The sequence below is a fragment of the Sinohyriopsis cumingii genome, chromosome 4 (genome assembly GCF_028554795.1).
Source record: "Sinohyriopsis cumingii isolate HCF-2022 chromosome 4, ASM2855479v2, whole genome shotgun sequence".
Classification (NCBI taxonomy): Eukaryota; Metazoa; Mollusca; class Bivalvia; order Unionida; family Unionidae; genus Sinohyriopsis; species Sinohyriopsis cumingii.
In genome coordinates, this window is record NC_142964.1 from 16,974,898 (window position 1) to 16,999,286 (window position 24,389).

Below are 24,389 nucleotides of genomic sequence, written 5' to 3' on the forward strand. Positions count from 1 at the left end.
TCACCTCTGTCTGAGTGGGTTCGAGTCTAGGATTCGGCCAATGTGGGTATATGCCAGTAGCTTCTCGTGGGTCGGTGATTCTTCTCGAGGTTTTCCCAGGTTCTTCCTCCACCATTAATACTGGCTGCCATGCATAGCCTATCATGTGCTGATAAATGATGTTAAACGCCACAACAACAACAACATAACAAACTCTAAAACATCAAGTATGTATTCTGACAGACTAATCAGCACTTTGTTGTATGTGGAAATGTAATAAGCACAAGTTCAATTTATTACTGTACAAATTATTCAGCCACTGAAGTCACATAATTCACTTCCTTTTTTTATCCCTCCCACTACTCTATGTAATGGTACTTTTTGTTTAAAACAAAAAAAACCTAAACGTTTATGGACCATAAAACAGAATTTGTAATAAACATTAAAATTCATGCACTATTTATAATGCAGACTTTTTAATTTGTAATTATGGAACCTTTAAAATCTAAGGGTTTGATACATGAACTTCCAACTGTCAGTTAAATTATTAACACAACACAGATTCTATGATTACATCATCTTTATTTTCTAAAGCTTACAGAAGGCAATATTGAAATGCTTCAAAATTAAACACAATTCAGGCTTAATTACAATATTGTGCTGGTTGTTCATGAACATGATACTTCTATATCACTATTAGCAAGAAAGCAATTGTACCAGAAAATAGGGTGAGGAAATGATATTTGTGAAAATGTTTTTCACCAGATATGTTTAAGTATTGGGCATCAATTACATTCAAAATTGTGTATTGCTAATAATGCTGAATCTAAATTTTTGTCAATTTGTGTATTGTCAAAAACACAAATATTAGGGACCAACCATTTAAAATTCTAAGTGGTGCATGTGACTGTTCTGAAAAAAATAACCTTGCTCTGAGCTAATCCTGTCTATAATTTTGTTGAAAAAACTTATCCCCACCCCCTAAAAAATTAAATGATTGGTCCCTTAAACAGTAGTTAAATTATAATTAGACTGTTATTTAAGAAATTAAGCTGTTAACAGGGATTGATAATATTGATACTAAATTATAGTACGTGCATGAATATAACCACGTAAACAAAATGCATCAAATTTATACTCCAAGATTTGGCAATTTTGTATATTCCCTTGCCAAGCCTTTGGCACAAATCTTAGTTCTTGATGGTTGGGTTTTCCTGTCCTCACAATCATGGGGTGGATTACATTTATCCCCTGAAACCATGTTATTCAATACAGAGCTTTCTCTACAAAGATAAAAGTTAAAAGAACTTGAATTTTACCTAAGGGGGGTAATGATAGGAACAGCTATACTAGACATAATCTGACAAGCGAGCTTGTCTCTTCAAAAGGGTATTTGTGGTCAATACTAACATGCCTACCCCTAAGGGAAAAGAGAGTTATCAAACCTTGGGTAAAATTCAATAACTGTTTAACAAAATGAAAAAGCATATAAAATTAATGATGTAATATTATGAATGATATAAAACAAATTCTGTACATGTAAAATAATAAACTAACAATACTCAACAAAATAACCACTAGAAAATACATACTAGCACATGTTAAGAGAATGGCAAAAAAGCTGATCACAACTTTTTTCCCCATTTAATTTCCTTGACCTTTAAGCTATGGGCTTGACTACTGCATGATAAGGTGTGGCTCTGTCAAGTTTCATCAAAATACAAAATACTACAAGTTTTGAAGTTGCAGCCTGGATCATGAAAACGATCTCTGACTTTAAATTTTCCCTTGCTATGACCCTGACCTTGAGGACAGATATAATTATAACCAAAACACAAAAACTGTCAGGATATATAACTGGATGAAGTTTCATAAAAATTATCTTCACTAGTTCAAAAATCATACCTGTATGTGGATAGTGGTCAACAGTATTTTCCCTTGCTTTGACTGTGACCTTGAGACACAAATCATGGCTATCATACATGACACAATGCCAAGTCATGATATATAACTGGTTAAAATTTCATCTGTGATGCAAAGATTATACTATGGGTAAGGATACAAGCCAGAGTTGCATCTTCCTTTACTGTGACCACCTTGATGGAGGCAAGGCTAGACATTATATTTAACTGGTTCAAGTTTCATTACAATATCTTAAGTATACAGTTAAAAAATTACATATTCCTTTGCTATAATCCTGACCTTAATGCAGGGGCCATGGCTATGGTATATGATACCACCTAGTCCATACATATATTCTGGCAAATTTTCATAAAACTATCTGAAGTGGTTCAAACATTATGCTTTATTTAACACTGATGCTGGGATGTAAATGGTAGTCCAGTCAAGGTATAAACTTGGCAAAAATATTTAAAACACGATTCAACATTTCAAATCTATGAGCTGGGCAAGCAAGTGTTAATAGATGGAATGGACAATGCCATCAAATAATATGCCTCATCTTAGATGAGCATATCAAAAAGAATAAGATGGTTCCAACCTGCATGTTGAGCCCACTCCTGACATTCAATAATAAGGCCAAGTAAAACAGTTATAACACTGAGGTTAATTTAGGGAATAACATGTAAACAAATTGATTACAATGTCAAGCATCCACTAAAGCAGGCTTGTGATAACTACATTTTATTCATAATAATTTAACTAAAGTGTCCTTTCAATTTATCATTTCAAGATAGGCATTATATTTTTGGCAATACGGGTAGAATCATTTAAACACTGCACAGTGTGAAAATCTTGTCTTTACCCATGGGATAAATATGCACATAGTTTTATAATTATCCTACATGTTACATCTACACTGACAAAATATAACATTAAATATTAGGATGATATTCATTTTCTGCACCATTTTCATCATGGACATTGTCACCAGTATAGCTAATAAAATAATGAAGTAATTTATCTCCCGATAAAATGCACAGAGAAAATGAGGCATTTATTATGCAAAGTCAACACCTGTTTTGGATGCCTGCAAAATTCTCCAACTGTAACACTCTGTAAGAAGTTGTTGTTGTTGTTGTTGTAGGGTTTAACGCCATTTTTCAGCACACGATAGGCTATACATGGCGGCCAGTATTAATGGTGGAGGAAGAACCCGGGAAAACCCCGGAAAGAACCACCAACCCACAAGAAGCTACTGGCAAGCTTTCTCACATACCCACATTGGCTGAATCCGAGACTCGAACCTACGCAGACAGAGGTGAGATTGCAGTGATCCGTAACGGAGAGCGCTTTAGACTACTCGGCCACTCGGGGCCCACCTGTATGAAGTAACATTCCAACATCATCACATGCAACCACAGCCAATCCTTGCACAAGAGACTCTCACATGCTGTAGTAATGGCTACTTTCAAGTACAGTTTATTTTTCAGATCTCTCTCTCTCTCTCCATCAAAACAGAGACAGGAGATTATATACATTCTGAAGTGTGTAGTATGGTTCAACACTGTGACAGAGAAACTGGTATTGTGTTTTAGCATGGTTCACCATTGCAACAGAGAAACTAGTATTGTATTTTTTCTTTTATGATGCATAATCAACTATGAAAAACACAAGCCAGCCAGAATCTACTGTCAAATAATATACTTGGCAAATCCAACCCTGTGCTGTACATTCAACTTATGATCAAAAGCAGAAGAGGCTGTCGATAGCCTGTCCCCAAGCGTTTGATGATATGGTATTGTACATATCCGGTTACATGACTGTGTAATCTATCCATATACCAAGTAACATGACTGTGTAATCTATCCATATACCAAGTAACATGACTGTGTAATCTATCCATATACCAAGTAACATGACTGTGTAATCTATCCATATACCAAGTAACATGACTGTGTAATCTATCCATATACCAAGTAACATGACTGTGTAATCTATCCATATACCAAGTAACATGACTGTGTAATCTATCCATATACCAAGTAACATGACTGTGTAATCTATCCATATACCAAGTAACATGACTGATGAATCCACATACCAGGTAACACAACTGTGTGTCCAACTGTATACATGAAGATGTATCCACATAACACATAACATCAGTCTATGGCCAACTATAGGTATCAAGATGTATCCATATACCACACAACATCAGTCTATGGCCAACTCTAGATATCAAGATGTATCCACATACCATCTAACATGACTCTATGGCTAACAGTACTCAAGAAATTAACCATATATTAGAAAAACTTTAACATCAAGGTTAATATTTGCTGTAGATGGACAGATGAATGGATGGACATATGGTCACCAAAGTGACTACCACATAGAGCTTTTGCCAAGGTGGGCATGATCAAAAGTGAATAAGATAGTCCCTGGTCTGCTGGCCCATTATGTAATGGTAGATCCACCTTGCTTATGAAATTGGGAGATAATAATGCCAACAAAAAAATTGGATATGTGCTCACTCATAAGTTGAGTCTAACTGAAAAAACTGCATAGACCCAGATCTGACAATGCATAGTGTGCTGGTAGATCTGGGTCTGTGCAGTTTTTTTTTAGTACTAGTCAGTAAAACAAGTAAAATAGACCCTGATCTACTGGCACATTATGCAACAGAAGATTAGGGTCTATGCTGTTTGCAGTCAGACCCAACCTGAGCAAAAGTATATAACGCACACTCCAAATTTTATCACTGATAGATATAATCTTTACCAAAAACAGGCCCTGTTCTGATGGCTAATCAAACCATTCAGCTTACATATAAAGTCATACCTGTCAAGGGGCCCCGAGTGGCCGAGTGGTCTAAAGCGCTCTTCGTTACGGATCACTGCCATCTCACCTCTGTCTGCGGCGGTTCGAGTCTAAGATTCAGCCAATGTGGGCATGTGAGAAAGCCTGCCAGTAGCTTCTCGTGGGTCGGTGGTTCTTTCCGGGGTTTTCCGGGTTCTTCCTCCACCATTAATACTGGCCGCCATGTATAGCCTATCGTGCTGAAAAATGGCGTTAAACCCCACAACAACAACAACAACATACCTGTCAAGGGCAGTCACCCATGGAAAAAGCTATACTGGCTTTTGTACACAGGTGACCTTATATAGGTTCACCTTTCAGATTTGGATTCTAAACAAATACATAGCAATACCATTATTATTATTATTATTATTACTATCATCATCATATTTAGTTTAGTGCACTATTCAACAAAATAATAAAATATATTTTTCTATTCCAAACCTATGTTCCACACATGGTCAATTTATCTGGTTCTCTTTAATCCATCCTATAAATGAAATCGCCATTGTCTCTAATAAACAATTACTGATCTTAGTGTGTTTTCTGCACCATGACAAAATATCAATTTCACTACCAATTAACAGTTCTAATATAACTGTCAAATATAGGACTGCTTTTCTGTTTGTCCAACTTGTATATGCCCTAATTCAGCATAAAAGCAGCTGTTCAAACTTCAAACAATGTCTGGATTAACCAGTTACTCAATTTGCTGCAATCAAAATACAGCTTATATGAAAGGTATGTTATAAATAGGGAATGAAAAGGTGTCTCATGTGGCTAATTTATGTAATGCATTAATCAAAACTTCCCCTAACTTAACAAATTTCTCAATACCGAATTACTTGTGGCTCTTATGAAAAGAGAGGTATCTCATATCTCTCCTCAAAGATAAATTGTCTTCATCAGAGGTAGCTTTAATTCACAGGCATGTAGATGAAGATACCAAACTATACCTGTCGTATTGGCACAAAAGGTGACTCCCATTTTTGGGGTGACAACATTATTACTTTTCCCGCATCCCATAAATAAACTGTTGCCGCTAAAGATAAAAATTGCCTCACTTTCAAATATACTGACACATTTGAGTTACACTGGCATGATACATCTTTATCTAAAAAAAACATTACTTCCCAATGAAGAAAAAGTTTAGTTTGGACATACCGAGTAATCACTGTTGATACACTCCAGTGACAACTTGAAGCAGTTAGGAACCATTATTTGATTAGTAAACACCTGGGCACTGAATGTGGAAAGTAAGTGAGTGTTATATATATGACTTTCACATAAGAAATTTGCCAGAGGAAATTAGAATTGCCACTGAGACCAGCTGACTGCTATATACATGGTACCATTCACACAGATCTGACTGTATGGGTATGTAGTTGCATGAACAACCCATACACAAAAACAAGAAACAATTTTGTAGTAACAACAAAAAATTACATCAAAAGCATCCATAAGAATTTGGTTTGGCTACAGCTTGGCAAATTGGCTACAGCTTGGCAAATTGGCTACAGCTTGGCAAACTGTGTAATTATGCTGTTCTATGCTGTTTCACTGGGCTAAAGCAAAAATTATGCTAAGGTCAATATAAAAAACAACTCGCTGATAGATCAGTTACTATTTTCAAACAGGTGTTGCTGCTATGATCAATGATCAATTATGCAAATCATTGGGTATGTCACATGTAAAATTTGAAATCATGACATAGTAATGCACATAATATTAACTCAGACCAAGGGTCTGCATGTGAAGCCCATAATCAAAATATTTTGCCGAGAAACTGAATTGAAACTTAACAAACTGAGAAACTGTAATTGAAACTTAACAAACTGTTGATGCCATATGGGAAAGTAACTGTTACTTGTTGCTTGCTACTAATATGGCTTTGACAAACATATAATAAAATAATTATGACCAGTGTGAATAAGCATGTAAGAAAATTCTAACAATCTTTTCAGCATTTTATGTTGGCAATACATACTAGTATGAGTGCACGTTCATGTACAAAAAGTAGCTAATAATCTGACAAAGCAGCATAATCCCTAAACATTGATTAGTTTTTCACTCACATTCCCCTTGCCCTCTACGAGGCACACTAACCCCCTAGCATCACCCCTAGAAGTAACATCAAGTTTTAAGACTGTTACATTTATTTCATCAGATCCCAAGGCATTAAGTTTTAAGACTGTTGCATTTATTTCATCAGATCCCAAGGCATCAAGTTGTAAGACTGTTACATTTATTTCATCAGATCCCAAGGCATCAAGTTTTAAGACTGTTACATTTATTTCATCAGATCCCAAGGCATCAAGTTGAAAGACTGTTACATTTATTTCAAAAGATCTCAAGGCATCGAGTTGTAAGACTGTTACATTTATTTCATCAGATCCCAATGCATCAAGTTTTAAGACTGTTACATTTATTTCATCAGATCCCAAGGCATCAGGTTGTAAGACTGTTACATTTATTTTATCAGATCCCAAGACATCAAGCTGTAAAACTGTTATATTTATTTTATCAGATCCCAAGGTATCAAGTCTCTTCCTGAAACTGTGTAAGAATTGTATGACATGATCTAAACATGCCCCTTGTCTTTTCTGAAAGCAAGGTTTTATTAATATTTATTATCTACGAAACAAATCCCTACTTATCCCTGTCTCAGCATGTGACTGTTTGGAAGCAAATCCTTTTCCACGTTCTCTCTCTCTCTCTCTCTCTCTCTCTCTCTCTCTATATATATATAATTGTTCAATATTTTGTTCAAAATAGGAGAATACATCAACTGAAAGGTCATTCATGCCAACTGATGGAAAACAATATAAAAAAACTTTATGACTACTGTGCTTCATCTATTATGTTAAAACAACATATTTATATAGCATGATAATAAACTACTGTTGGCACCAAAATTTATGGACTGAAAAATGTCCTTTTCTTCTAACAGATGAATCACCGTCTTTCACTGGATGGTTCATATCAACCACAAAAATCCACAGAAATTGGTATTTAACCAACAAATAACACTGAAATTCACAACAAACAGCACTGAAATTCACAACATATTGTGATATCTAAATGTTGAATTATAGGGACAATTATGCAACCATTCGGGCACAACAACATGTAATGGTTCTTTTCCTGAATTTTCCTATGCAAGTAGTGAAAATCTTTGCATTTGCCCTACATCCTGCTGTTCAAACAGAACTATTACAAATTCTTTGATCAAATAATAAAAAAAATGGACAAACATATGTAAATGATATTATGAATTTTAACCATTGCAAATGAAATATTTTATCAACTTACAATCTACTTTACATACTGAGAATAGACTGTACCATCTTGTAGAAATGGAAACTGCCCACCGTATTCTCTCATTATGTTAGAATAAGCCACAGCTTGTGAAATAATGTTTGTGGCCCCCATAGACGTATTCACTTGCATGAATGGGTCATTCGGATCCAAAATTCTCTGCTCTAGGCTTGTGTTCACATAGAGATTTGGATCAGCCAAACTGTATCTCAGTCTCTGCGAAGAATCATCTGTTTGCAATTCATGCTGAGAATGTGGATCTGAAGCCTGAAGATGATGCTGTGAGTCCGTCTGCTGCAAGGGATCTCCATGATGAAGTTCAACATTATGATGGTGCTCTGCCATTGAGACTGGTATGCTGTACTGAAGCATACCATTGACCTGCTGTGAGGTCTGCTGCTGCTGTGGTGGTTGTGGAGTTGGTGTGGAATTTCTTGCATCCATCATCACCATAGAAACAGGTGGGGCAGACGATGTTGATGGTTGTAGTGTGTCTGGAATTGGAACCATTGTTGGAGACATTAACATTGCCTCTCTCAACATTATATCTACTGGCTGCTCAAATTTTTCAATAATATCTGTTTTTGAAATCGGAGCTTTCTTGGAGCAATCAAGTGTTGAAACCCTTCGAACAGGTGGAAGCATCTCATCTGTTCCATGAACAGATTTTAAATGTCGTCTCAAGTTATACATCCTTTTAAAGGCTGTTCCGCACCAACATTTATGCTCTTTGTCAACAGTATGCACTTTCGAATGACGCCTAAGTGCATTTTTGGCTTTAAAGGACAGTGGACATTCAGAACACTGGAAGGCTCTTTCATCATTGTGTTTGTAAGCATGATGCATCTCAAGGGTCTTCTTTGCATGGAAAGCAGAACCACAGATCTCACAGACAAAATTTCTCTGTGCTTCAAAATGGAGCGCCATGTGGCGCTTAAGGTTATTGGCTTCACGGCATTTGTATCCACAGTACTGGCACATGTGGGGCTTCTCCCCAGTATGGTAATGCATGTGTCGTTGCAAGGCATGTTTTCTGCAATGAAATAAGAGGAATATGTGATATATCATCCTGATGATTCATAATTTGTTGATATAAAAGAACCTCTTACATATTTATCAACCTCCAATATTACTTACAAAAATCTTGCAATGCAAGAACATTAGCTTTTACTAAATTTACAGGTTATGCTTGATTTATGCGCTTTCATTTTAGCATGATTTATAAAGACGAAATAACATTCAATTTGTGCTCATTTTATGCCAACACTTGCACCATGAGCTGTGACTCGTATGCAATTCACATACATGCATTAACATTACTTTTGAGGCTGCTCATCAGTTTAAGTTAGAGCAATATTTCAGCAAAGATTCCACATTTGTAGAAAGGGCTTAACCATAGTGTAACTTGGTAATTATTCTTGTAGAAAGGGCTTAACCATAGTGTAACTTGGTATAAGTATTCTTGTAGAAAGGGCTTAACCATAGTGTAACTTGGTAAGTATTCTTGTAGAAAGTGCTTCACCATAATGTAACTTGGTAAGTATTCTTGTAGAAAGGGCTTAACCATAATGTGACTTGGTAAGTATTCTTGTAGAAATGGCTTCACCATAATGTAACTTGGTAAGTATTCTTGTAGAAAGGGCTTAACCATAATGTAACTTGGTAAGTATTCTTGTAGAAAGGGCTTAACCATAATGTAACTTGGTAAGTATTCTTGTAGAAAGGGCTTAACCATAATGTAACTTGGTACGTATTCTTGGAGAAAGGGCTTAACCATAATGTAACTTGGTACGTATTCTTGGAAAAAGGTAATTTACAACGAAAATTCCTTTCTCCACAAATACCAACATATCATATTTATGTCAGGAGAAAAGGCAAGAGGAGGAGGAAATGCCTCAACCTTAGTAACCAATCATGATGATCAGGATCCTCGTGTAAATCATAAGACCAGCTTACTGACAAAGTGACATCAGGACTGAGGGATAACTATGCAAATAAGCAATACAAATGATCACCCTTAAGCTTTACCCAAAATGGCAAGAAAAAACAGAAGTTTTCTTACTGAAGAAAACTTCAGGCAAATGCTTTAAAAATTATACCCATATCGAGACTGTGTTGGCATCAACAGGATCTATAGTGTATGTCTGGACAACCACCACTGGACCCACATTACTGAGCTCTTTCCTATACAGGGCTAAATCCTGAAGGTAATATCTGTAGAAAGTTACAGACTGTCTAATTGATCTTAACATGTATATAACATGAGAGCTGAGTCAATACTTTTTTGGATTGAGTCTTGTGCTACTCTGAATGTTTACCAATTTGCTTTCCAGATTGCAGTACTGAAGAAAAAAATCTGATTCCAGACAAATCATTAATAATTGACCAATTTAAATATAATTTGTTGAAACAGTCATTTTATTCCAATCTTTATAAATAAAACGATTATTTATCTACATCATGTCTTTATCAAGTTTGTAAAGTCACATTTCTGTACCATACTGGCACAGATTACAAGTCATTTCCAGACTGTGCAGTAAATTGTTGAGAGGGAAAAATGCTGATCCCAAAAAGGACAGTACCAGCAAAAATCCAGCAAGCAGTATTACAAATGAAACTGAGACTTATTCTAAGTTTAGAAAAATTGCACTTGCCTGGGACTAAACTCAGGCAGTCTGACACTTGTCAGATAGAGTATTAACCCTGCCCAAAATGTAACTGATCCTAACAGAGAATACAGTAAGCAAGAATGAAAAAATCCCAGACCAAAACACTGCGATCTGGCAACCTGGTAACCCTCTGGTTTGCCAAGGTAATTAATCACCACAGAATTGTCAGACATTATGAGGGTTATGCCAAAAATGAAAGGAACTGATTAAAGACTTCACTTCAAGGATAGTTATGTGAAAGGTATCAACTTCAGCCTCCATTTGCTTCAGATTTTAAAGAAGTCAGCTAAAGGTGGGAACCCCAACCTTTCATGCTTAACATCCATGCAGACCATGACTTTCAGTTGTGGAGTTTCTAGCAGAACTCTTGATGACAACCAATCCCAATTCTGCTAAAGTGACTGATGCAGGAGTGTCTTATATAAGTTGATAGCTAAATATGATGATCTCAAGGAATATACATGAAGCACTAGTAGAAGAATTAATCAATAAAATTCATAATCCCTCCAAAACAACTAATCTGAAACAGGTCAATCATAGCCTGTTAAAAATGAAAGATTCTGACACCTACTGGGATACTTCTCATGAATAGCAGGGACAGATAACCATTGTCACTTGTTTGAAGGTTTGAGGGAAGACAATCAGGGTTTCCTCTTTCCCTTATTCAACAGTTTTCTGTAGTGTGAAGACTGCTGCCATCAATATTGAATTCATAATCAAAACAACTGCTTGAGATTGATACTGATGAAAGAAGGATGGAGAATGGAGGCCAATTTAGCGGCAATTCTTGTACAGCCTGCCCACCAGCATCTGCCTTTCCATTAAAAAAGCCTTGAAATTGTTAGAGTCCTATAAGTTTTTTTTCTGACAAGTGATAGGCAATTTCCCCAATCCAAAGGGATCCACACAGTAAACAGAATGATTGGTATGGGCATTCCCAAAGACTGGAACCAATGATGCCTGACCCCATATGCCAGCAGGGTTGGCTGATGCCCTGGCCAATTATGTCTAGCTAGTTGCCAGCATGGTTGGCTGATGCCCTGGTCAAACATGCCTAATTAGTTGGTCAATTATGCCTGACTAGCTGCCAGCAGGGTTGATGTTTGGCGGAGACATGGTTATAAAGATCTTCGCAGGCATTTGGACACCTGTGCACAATCTGCAGCGAGGTACATTTTGACAACTACAGTTAAAATTGACCATTTTGAGCTAATTTTCATAGCGTCACCTTCATGAATATTATTATTAGAAACTAAAGGCAGTTAGGAAAATGAGCATGATGTCACATCATATCACTGCAATTTAAGAAAAAGTCATAATCTGCTATTTAAAATAGTAACTAGGTTGGATTCTCCCTTATTCATAATGTAGGCTTCAGACTTCAGCACTTTCAAGAATTTGGATGATTAGAATTATAGAATTAAGACCATGAAGGCTTTGGTAAAACATGTACAGACTCCAATATCTACGTTGGCAACAATGATTTTAAAAATCTGTCAGAACTGGAAGATTAGTGATACTGTAGCTTTGGCAAATGTTTAGTGACAGCCCACTCAGCAAAAGACATGAAGCAAGGGGTGAACAAGAACCTTGGTCCTTTCCATGGCAGAATCTGGATTTTGCATCTGATCAATGTTATTCCCATCTGCATATATCATGCTGAATGGATGGAAGGGAGACTACATATATCATGCTAAATGGATAGAAGGGAGACTACATATACCATGCCCAGTGGATGGAAGGGAGACTACATATATCATGCTGAATGGATGGAAGGGAGACTACATATATCATGCCCAGTGGATGGAAGGGAGACTACATATATCATGCCCAATGGATGGAAGAGAGATTGCATATATCATACCCAATGGACAGACGAGTGACTGCATATATCATACCCAATGGATGGACGAGAGGCTGCATATATCATGCTGAATGGATGGAAAGGAGACTACATATATCATGCCCAATGAATGGAAGAGAGATTGCATATATCATGCCCAATGGATGAAAGAGAGACTGCATATGTCATGCCCAACGGATGGAAGAGAGACTGTATATATCATGCCAAATGGATGGGAGAGAGACTACATAAATCATGTCCAATGGATGAAAGAGAATCTTCATATATCATGCACAATGGATGGAAGAGAGACTCCATATATCATTTCCATTGGATGGAAGAGAGATTGCATATATCATGCTGAATGGATGGAACAGAGACTACATATATCATGCCCATTGGATGGGAGGTAGACTGCATATATCATGTCTAATGGATGAAAGGTACACTGCATATATTATGTCCACTGGATGGAAGAGAGACTGTGTATATCATGCCCAATGGATGGAAGAGAGACTGCATATATCATGCTGAATAGATGGGAGAGAGACTGCATATATCATGTCCAATGGATGAAATAGAGACTGCATATATCATGCCCATTGGATGGAAGAGAGACCGTGTATAACATGCCCATTGTATGGAAGAGAGACTGTATATATCATGCCCATTGTATGGAAGAGAGACTGCATATATCATGCCCATTGGATGGAAGAAAGAGTGCATATATCATCCACAATCGATGGAAGAGAGATTGCATATATCATGTCCATTGTATGGAAGAGAGAGTGCATATATCATGCCCATTGTATAGAAGAGAGACTGCATATATCATGCCCAATGGATGGAAGAGACACTGCATATATCATGCCCAATGGATGGAAGAGACTGCATATATCATGCCCATTGGATGGAAGAGACATTGTATATATCATGCCCACTGGATGGAAGAGAGATTGTATATATCATGCCTAATGGGTGGAAGAGATATTGCATATATCATGCCCAATGAAGGGAAGAGAGATTACTCAAAGACAGCATCTTAGTACATGCCATTGTCAACACTATGAACTGTGGGGCCATGAACTGAAAGCAGGCACATGGACTGATGTTAATGTCTGACAGGCACCCTGACCCTGTTCAAGAATGCCAGGGGACTGATGCTCATTGGGTTGCCAAAATGAACAAGACAGTTTTCTTGGCAAATCCAAATCACCCATCAAAAGGTAAGAAAAAAGATAAGAAATTCCCCCAGCCACAAAGGACAAAATCTGTGACACAGTTTCTTGGATAATTCTTGACAGCTGGAACTCTGACAATAAATGAAAAAGATGCACAAGGGTCACATCTGTTGTAGCCTTTTCCAGTTGACCAGAAGCAACTGTGGCAGATGGTGCAATCTGAGGAATATTAGGTGGGGGAGAGGCCAAAGGGGCATTCCCCACAGTGCAATCAACAGACTCTACATTGCAATGAAGGCCCAGGACTTCTGTGTCAGATGACTTATATCTTACACACTTCTCTCTGACTTCAACTGTCTGAAGTAATGTGGACCAAGTCTCCTGTAATAACTTTGTGCACGTACTGCATGGGATTGTAGAGTTACAATTTATACACCAGAGACAAGTCTCCTGTAATAACTTTGTGCATGTACTGCATGGGATTGTAGAGTTACAATTTATACACCAGAGACAAGTCTCCTGTGTGCTATCTAACACCTTGCAAACTATTCATCACTATGTACCTAAAATGTCAATGAAAACAGGAGTCCCTTGAAGGGACTGCTGCTCTACTGGCTAAAATGGAATTTCCAGGAATGCAAGATAAGACCATTTCATCATTTAACTGCAGAGTCTTGAAACCATCTTTGATAATGAGCTTCTTCAGCAATAACATGATTTTCAAATTAGCTGCTATGGTGGGCATATTGGATATCAGATTGGCACCATTTTCATTCAGTACCAACTAGATACCATGATAACACGCTTATTGGTGAAAGCATAATACTGATATAACCAGCCATCTAAAATTAGCATTGATAAGATTATCAAGACAATTATTGTCATGACCATATTGGAAGTCAGATTAGCAGCTGCTCATTTGTGACCAACTAGACATCATAAGATTTCTTTCAGTGAAAATTACATGCTAATATGACCATTCATATGGAGTAGTGATAACAAGATTTTCAAGATGGCTGCCAAGGTAGCCATATTGGATGTCTGAGCAGCACCATTGTCATTAAAGACCAACCGGATATCATAAGAAGTCACTGAGTTAAAATCCAATCATGATATTACCATCCATTCAGAAGGATGTGATGTGATTTGGATTTATAACGTAGCTTTAACAATTTTTCATTTATATCGCTATGGTGATGTCTAGCACTGAGGCATCATGCCGCAGACATGTAGCATGAAGTCCCACCTGGTCACATTATCCTGACACCAGGCTGACCAGTCCTAACACAAACCTCTTAATGCTGAACGCCAAGCGAGGCAGCTGTTAGTACCATTTTTATAAGTCTTTGGTATGACTTGGCCGGGGATCTAACCCATGACCATCCCGCATCCAAGGCAGAAGCTCTAACCACTAGTCCATCAGAGTGGTCCCACTCAAGAGGAGTAGCAACAACAAGAATTTCAAGATGGCAACTATGGTGGCCATATTTGATGTGCAAACATCACAATTTTCACTTAGGACCAACTAGTTGTCGTAAAAAGTCTTCTGGTGCAAACCCCATGCCAATATTACTTTTTGTTCAGGTGGAATAGCAATAACAAAATTTTCAAGATAGTAACTGTGGTGATCATACTGACCATCAGAGATAGGCACAATTTTCATTTAGATGAAATCAGATATCACAAGAGATATTTTAGTGAAGCCCTGTTATGATATTACAATCAATTCAGTAGCAATTACATAATATTCAAGATGGTCACTGTGGTAACCACAGCAGACATTAGATCAGTGTTATATTTGATTTAATTTAATTGTTTGTTTGTTAGTTTAATTTTTTTTAAATTTTATTTCATTACATGCTAGAATTAAGTTCAGTTCTGTTTGACCTGTCTTTTTTATTATTCGTTGGTAAACACCTAATAATAGAAACACTGTATCTAGTTTCTGACCTTGATTTATAACCAGTGCCAGTTTTAGTAAACTACTTTTTAAAAAACATTATTCTTAATTATTAAGTTAAGTCAAGGCCATACCTGGATTATGTGATATTTATCATGTAACAAACTTCCATTTCTAAAAGGTTGACCACCATCCAGGAATCTGTTTTGCATCTTAGTTAGACTTATTACTTATTACTGATGTACTGAAAAAGAATTGTCAGTCATGCCTTAACACTTGAGACGTCAATGTGTTTTATGTTGTGTCCAGGTTTGGGCTAATTATTTTATTTTCTTAAAATTATTTTGAATCCAAGTGATTCTTTTCCCTGGAAATACTAGTGCTTTACATTAATTCTTGGACAAGGATATTTAATGAAATTTATACAGAATTCAAAAACTGGAATAATATTTTCGGTGATTCAACAAGAGATTGTTGACACTGCAGCACTTCACAGGCTACAACATACATCATTGTCTTCCATCTTGGATTTCATCGGGATTCGAACTCAGTTTCATTCAGGACTTTTTATTACTAGAACTTCTATTTTTTAATTCCTGGATTATTTTTGGAATTGATTTATCAAACTGTAAATTCTTTTTTTCTCATTTTTCACTTGATATTCTAGAGAAATAAAATTATATGCTAAATTTTAAAAAGCCTGTTGTCTTCACTCTAACATCGGCACCATGTTTATTTAGGACCAGTAAGAAGTCTTCTGGTAAAAATATCATTTGGACTTTCCATTCAGGAATAGTAGCAATATTAAGCTTTTCAAGATGGCTACTGTGGTGGCCATATTGGATGTCCAACTGACACCAGTTTCATATTAGGACCAATTAGACATCATAAAAGGTCTTCTGCTAAAAACCCCATGAAACTAGGATTTTCTGTTTGGTAGGAGTTGTAATAGGATTTCTAAGATGGCTACTTTGGCATTTGACATCAGATCAGCACCATTTCTATTTAGAATTGACTAGACATCACATGATGTCTTTATGAAAAGATCCCATGTTGATATGACCATCCATTCAGGAGAAGTAGCAAAAATAAGAAGACTGGACATCTGAGCAGCACCAATTTCATTTAGGACCAACCAGACCATGGGATGAACATGTATATAAAGTTTGGTGCTGTTTCTCCATGTAGTTTAGGAGGAGCAGTGATAATAAACTTGTGCTAACAGATGGATGAATGAAAAACAGACCATCCCATAAGCTATTCTGGTCTATAACCAGTAGAACTAGAAATAACCAATTTATACAATTAGACAAATGGTTTAAACTAAGCAAAAAAGGTAAGTAGGTAGTAAAATACAAAATTATTGCGTAAAACAGTGAAAAATGGCAAGGTCAGAGACTGTCTATAACAATGAATTAAAAAAATGAAAATTAAATATAAAGCCAAAAAAATGCTTCTGAGAGACAGATACAATAATACGAAAGCAACTGGTAATAATTCATGAGAAATCCAACAGATTTCAGGAGGTAAGATATATAATGTAACCTGTACCAAGCGAAGGACTCGCGGTACTGATTCAGTTCCCATAGTAAACCTATGCAAACGCCATGATATTAAAAATTCAATAACTTAAAATTTCTAAGTGCTCATGATCAAACCTATATTTATCAGTATAGATGAAACCTGGACATCAGCTTCTGTGTAGAGAAAAGGATATGAGCCATGATATTTTCTGGACCTGCATGTCAATTCTGCACCAATGAGTCTGGTGCTAATTTCAGTAACGAGTGTTCCAAACTCAAGACTGTTAAAGGACTTAAATTCCATCAATAAAACAATGTCTCTATTTTTTTCACTTACAACTAGAATAAGCTCTCAAAAGATTCTTTTTCCTCAAAAATAACTTACATTATTAACCAATCCTGGCCAGCCAAACCCATATATACTCTACTGTATGATGTGTATCCATCAAGGATGTTACTAAACATAAGCAAATAAAAAACTGTAATCAAACTGTTAACAAACTTTTGATAATGACAACACTCATAGAAAATGTACTGCTTTTTCTGAATGCCCAAAACCAAATAGGCTACCTAAATGGATTATATTAGCCCAACACCAAGTTTGGGCTAGTGAATTGCGTTGTCCAAAAGTGTTCTATCATAGACATGAAATCAATACTGACCTAAAATATGCCTTGCCACATTCATTACAAAGAAAGCGTCTCTCCTTTGCGGCTTCTCCTGCCTTCAGGCAGTGGGTGTATGTCTGCTTGTGCTTGGCCAAGGCTTTGGTTGTTCTGAAAAACAGTTTACATGCTCCACACTCAACTGGCTTCTCACCTGCAAACCCCAAAAGAAATTGTTAGTTTTGCATTAAACCAAATCTTACCTGCCATTATGGTGGATGAGGATTTGCTCTAATAATCTGTATGCATTTTGTTTTGTTTGTCTTTTTGTGTGACCAATATCCCTTGCTATAATCACTGACGGAGAATAAGATAAATCTAAAAATGGAATTTGTTACATTCAAATATAATATCCACTGTATATATTCAAATATAAGTTGACTCCAACTCCAAACTGTACTGACCCAGACCATAATGCTTTGGCAGATCTGGGTACATATTTTATTATGGGTAATCAACAGAACAAATAACACAGACCCTGATCTGCCAGAAAATTATGTGATGAAAGATCATGGTTATATTGTTTGCAGATGAACTTATAAGCGAGTATTCTTGTAAGCAAATATTATTTAACCAAGGGACCGATGTATAAAGTAACCATAGAAAGACCATTATCATCCACAGTAACTCTCTATTATGACATGCTACAAACAAACAATCAGTTGTTGTTGTTGTTGTTGTTGTGGGGTTTAACGCCATTTTTCAGCACACGATAGGCTATACATGGCGGCCAGTATTAATGGTGGAGGAAGAACCCGGGAAAACACCGGAAAGAACCACCGACCCACGAGAAGCTACTGGCAAGCTTTCTCACATACCCACATTGGCTGAATCCTAGACTCGAACCGCCGCAGACAGAGGTGAGATGGCAGTGATCCGTAACGAAGAGCACTTTAGACCACTCGGCCACTCGGGGCCCCACAAACAATCAGAATGTACATGGTATTTCCCATCATATGCTAAGAAAAACTTTGGATGTCAATAATGGCCATCTTGAACTGATCTCATACCCATGGCTGACAAGATTTCACAAGAACTTTATTGATGCCTCAATTGCTAGATCATGTGTTATCACTAACATCAATGTATGTGATCATTTAAACTGAATGATTACTGTTACACTCTGTGGTCTTAAAACTAAGTAACAGAAAGGAGTCAAAACCAACAAGTTTTGTAAAATTAAACAAATAATTTATTCTCCTAAAACAGAAAATGAAAATAACTTAACAGTATGGTGAATGTTATCCAAAATTGCCCCAAAATATCCATCACAAGTTAAAATGAGTTCCAGGGGTAACCCAAATGAAGTTCAACCAATTGTACTGATGTGCCAATAGTCTTGATCTTGATTTATCACAATAATATAATCCAAAATGTTTTTAAATGAATTCACAGTAAATCCCAATAAGCTAGTAATTCTGAATGTCTGAGCACTTTGTAATTCTAATGAATAACTGAAATAAATTTATCCACTCAAATGATCACAACTATTAGTCTCTTCTATGACTGATCTGAATGCTAGGAATAACTAATTTCCAGTAAATCATCCCATGTATATAAAAAAAATACAGGAAGCAGAATAAGGCTCAACCAAACATTTTGAAATCACTGTCAAACATGGTCAAGCCAGTCAGGAACTAGGTCAGCCTGGTTTTTCCAGAAAACCCATGACTTAACTGAACTCATCAACATGTTTATGTCCATAAAAGTACATCTCACTATCTTTGAAACTATGAACGTATTTATAAGAATGACCTCATCTTAGAGTACAGACTCACAATCATAAAGAATATTGGTATTTAATGTTAATTAGTAAATTACTAAAACCCTGTGTGAGTATGACCATCCATTTGGGAGGAATAGCTATAAAATGATTATCAAAATGACTGACTGGATGTAAAACAGCACCATTTTTATTTAGAACCAACGAAACATTATACGAAGTCCTTTGGTAAGCAACCTAGGTCAATATGATCATCTATCTATGAAGAAGAAAATAGAAAACTTTCAAAATGGTCACCATGACAGCCATGGTCTGCATCATATTAATTTAAATCCAACTAGCTATCATAAGGATTCTTCCATAAGAAACCCCAAGTTGACAGAAGTAGTGATAACAAGATTATCATGATGGCTGCTGTGGTAGCCGTATCAGGTGTCAAATCGGCACCATTTTGATTTATGACCAAGTAGTGATAATAAAAATTCCTCTGATGTAAACCCTATACTGATGAGACTCTGTTCAGGGTGAACGGTTATTGCAAGATATTCATGATAGCTACCAATGTACCGATATTGGACATCAAATCTGCACAATTTTCTTTTAGGGCCAACTAGACATTACAAGTTTTTAAGTGAAAAACTGCTGCTAATATGATCATCCATTCTGGAGGTCGAGTAGTAATTACATGATTTTCAAGGTGATGGCCATATTGGATGTCAGCTTGGTACAATTTTCATTTATGACCAACAAAACACCATAAGAAGTGTCCAGGTGAAAACTAATTGCTAATATGACTTTCCTATCTGTAGGTGTAATGATTTTCAAGATGGCTGATGTGGTATTAATTATGGATGTCAAATCAACACCATTTTCATTTAGGGCCATCTAGACATCATAAAAAGTGTTTTAGTTACAACCCTGTGTTGATATGATCAACAATTCAGAAGGTGTTCCAATAATAATTTTTCAAGATGTCCACTGTGGTTGTCATTTAAGCTGTCTGAGCAGCACCATTTTCATTTAGAACCAATTAGACTATAAAAATCTTCTGGTGAAAACCCCTTTTGTTGACTTTCAGAACCAGTAGTGATAAAAGAAATTTCAAGATGGCAGGCAGGGTGGCCATACTGGTTGTTAGATTGCCAACTTGTTCATTTGGGACCAAGTAGACATCACAAAAAGTCAATGTGAAAACATAATGCTGATAAGACACCCTCAATATGATTTTCCATTCTGTCAAAGTAGCAATAAAAAAAATTTCAAGATGGCTTCTCTGACTGCCACATTGATTCCATGTCCACATGTGACAGAACCAGGACAGCAAGCCAGTAGATTTACAAATTTTGATGAACAGATTGAATACTAAACAAGTAGATTCTTTATCAAAATAAATGTTATCAATTTTATGGGGGCTGAAAACAAAGTAAGAAACCTTTTTCGCTAATATGTATTCTCTTCATACTATATTAAAACAGCAAGTTTTGGGCATGAAATCATATTTTGATGGAAAATATTACAATAATAATTAATTGATGCCAATCAGTGTAATGTAATGTCAATTATGCCCAAAGAATAGTTTCTGGTCAACCAACTATCCCTATTTCACAATGCCTATCCCACTGGTAAAACAAAAATCAAATTAAAAGTATATGTTTAAAAAAATTAACAATCACACAGAGAGAGAGAGAGAGATATATATATAATTTTAGAAAAGGACAAAAAGACCTGCCTACTTTAATTTTAAAACCAGTGCAATAGGAAACATATTTTTTTCTTGTTTGGCCTCAAATTAAAAGGGAAGAGTTGTATATCTTGTAGTTCACTGCAAAGCATTTTTTGTTTAATTCACAAGATCACTAACTGGTGACCAGTGATGACATTCAAAGTGAGTCCTATGTTTCCCTTCAAATTACTATGTATCTTGTGAAGAATGGAGAATGTCCACTCTATCTGCATTTAAAAGTAGCAATGACAGAACAACCAAGGTTATCTTGAAAAGAAGCTCAAGCTTCAGTTTTCTTGTGACTGAATTTTTAAGGTTGCTGACTGCTCTCCAATAAAATGACGACAAGCTAAGTTCACCCGAAGGAGGAACATACTGACTTAAGAAGTATTCCTGAGCCTCATACATTTAGCTAGTGGTTTTTTAGCCCTGAAAGAAAAGTGTGTGTTGGCATTTTGAAATGAATTTGAAACAAAATATAACAGCTGCCTTTAAATATTTCCCTTACCACATTTTGAACAATGCAATAAGAATTACACAACAACAAAAATTTCAAAATACTCATTCTCTCATTGTATTTCACCACTGCCAAAGGTTTGTTGATTTTTAATCAAAGTCTTGAAAGCAATCATAAACCACCTTTAATTCCTTTATTACTTATAACACCTCAAAATAATTCCACATTTGGCCTTACACTCTCCAGATTAAAATAATAAGTTAATCAATCAACAGCTTCTTATGTATACATGTTAGCCTTTTTAGTCCAATTACTCAGCCATGCATGATTTGACCAGTCAATGTACTGCTATACCAGATTACAGTGCTATAATAGGTCCAGTTCCAAGACTGGTTCTGGCTGGTTTCTATAGTACGTGGACAGAATGCACAAAAATATCTTTTTTTTCCAAAAATTTAGCTTTTAAATCATAATTTTCAAAAAGTGGTACATTTCAGCTATAAAAAAGCATGTGCAGAAGATGGTCCTCAAAATATTAATTTTAGCCTTCCACTGGTACAATCACATGGATGGATGTTCAAACAGCATTATATTCATTAAGGACCAATTAGACATCACAAGAAGTCCTGCCATAACAACCCCGTGTTGAAATGACAGTCCATTCAGATGGAGTAGAAATATCAAGATTTTCAAGACAACTGAAGTGGTAACCAGACTGGATAGGATCAACTTGACATCATATGAAATCTTTTAATGAAACCCCCTTGTTAATGTGACCATCTATTCAGGAGGTGTAATGATAATACAATTTTCAAGATGACCAATGTGGTAGCTATATTTAAGTCTGAACAGCACCATTTTCAATTGGGACCAATTAGACAAAAGAAGAAACCTTTGGGTGAAAACCCGATTTTGAGTTTAAGATGACCACTGTGGCAACCATAATGGATTTTGAGCAGCACCATTTTCATTTAGGAACAACTTGACCTTCAGATAAATGTGTCTATAAAGTTTCCTGACAATCCTAAAATGTAGTTTAGGAGGAGTATCAATAACAGACTGGACAACAGACAATGGGCAACAGGCCACCCCATTAGCACTTCTAAGACAATTAGAGTTAAAAATTAAAAATAGCATGTCTTGAATTTCTAAGTCACCCTCTCACCTGCAATATCATGACCCTGTACTTCACAAAACTGTCTATCTATGCCTTGCTGATCACATAAAGTTATCCATTCTAGTCTTTTCCATTATTATCCTGTAGTTTTCAGTATATCTGACAGATACTCATGCAATCAGATCAAATGTTCTGCTTGGAAATTATCTTTCTTCTTTCAGTCAGTGACCCTGACCTTTTACCTCTTGACTCCAAAATCAATCAACTTCTTCTTTAACTCCATGTGCAAGCCATCCACAAAGTTTGACTGAGATATGTCAAACAGAACTAATTTTATCATGTGGAAACCAATGTTTTCAAAATCTGTTCAGTTCACAGTGACCTTGACCTTTGTGTTCTTTATTACACAAAGTCCAAGCCATTCAGAAAATTTAGTAACCACAGTTGATGAGGAACTGCAGTTATTGTGCAGAAACTATTTCGCTTCTTTCTGTCAGAGTAACCTTGACCCTTTCACATTTTAAGCCCAATATTAATAAATTTTGTCCTTACTCCAAGTGCAAGCCATTGATAAAGTTTTGTAACTTCAGATTGTGGAGAACTGTAGTTATTGTGCAGAAACCATTTTTCTTTAGCTGCAGTGACAACGACCCTTGGATCCTGAGTGGCAGAATTGTCTAAAGCACTCTCTGTTACAGATCACTACCACCTTACCTCTGTTTGTGCGGGTTCAAATCTTTGGCTTAGCCATTGTGGATATGTGAGAAAGCTTGAAAAGGCTTCCCAAGGGTTTGTGGTTCTTTCTGGTGTTCCCAGGTTCTTCTCCACCAGTTACACAGGCTGCCATATATGGCCAATCTTGTGCTGAAAAATGGTGTTAAACCCCATAACAACAACAACCACCTCCAAAATAAACAGGGTTCCTTCTTACTCATATTAATAGGTTCTTTGTCTCTTGTAAAACTTCCAACATACAAAATCTGGTGAAGGCAAGTAAAGCAAATCTTGTCTTATCGCATATAAACCAAATCTGCTTTGTTCATTCACAGTGATCTTGACCTCTGACCTACTGACAGCCATATCCACATAGATGCTACTACAAAATTAGCATGATGAACTAAAGATATTGCATAAAGACCAACCAAATTTTTTTGATGAACAGATGTTGATACATATATATTCTCCCCTCTATATTTTATATAGATATTCTCTCCTCTATATGTTGAAATGGGGGAAATTTTCTAAATAAAAGGATTTAACATAGGGGTAAAAAGGTAGTGCTTTCAAAAAGATGCAAAATTACTTAAGTCAGTTCATTTTTGGGCCAATTTTATTTTCAGAAATAAGTGTGAATTCTGCACTCAAGCATCTAGGAATATAACATCATGCATCATAGAATAACACTGGAAAATAATGTTATGCACCCTAGAACAAACCCTGGACCATTTCATTATGCACCTCATAATAGATCTTGGACCATAACATTAAGCACCCTAGAATAGACCCTGGACCATAATGTTGTGCACCCTA

The 24,389-nt window shown here is 36.3% G+C and overlaps 1 protein-coding gene across 1 annotated transcript in view; it reads right to left on the minus strand.

Annotated features, from left to right (window-relative positions):
• Positions 1-541: 541 nt before the first annotated feature.
• The window catches only part of LOC149800688 (uncharacterized), a 38,685-nt gene continuing 14,837 nt past the window's right edge, over positions 542-24,389 (minus strand). The window contains exons 4-7 of the mRNA XM_089954724.1: positions 17,837-17,993; positions 4,984-9,091; positions 3,261-4,722; positions 542-2,994 (exon numbers count right to left, since the gene is read on the minus strand). Coding sequence (XP_089810850.1) covers positions 8,056-9,091; positions 17,837-17,993 — 1,193 coding nt within the window. The 3' untranslated portion in view covers positions 542-2,994; positions 3,261-4,722; positions 4,984-8,055. The remainder of the gene's footprint in view (positions 2,995-3,260; positions 4,723-4,983; positions 9,092-17,836; positions 17,994-24,389) is intronic.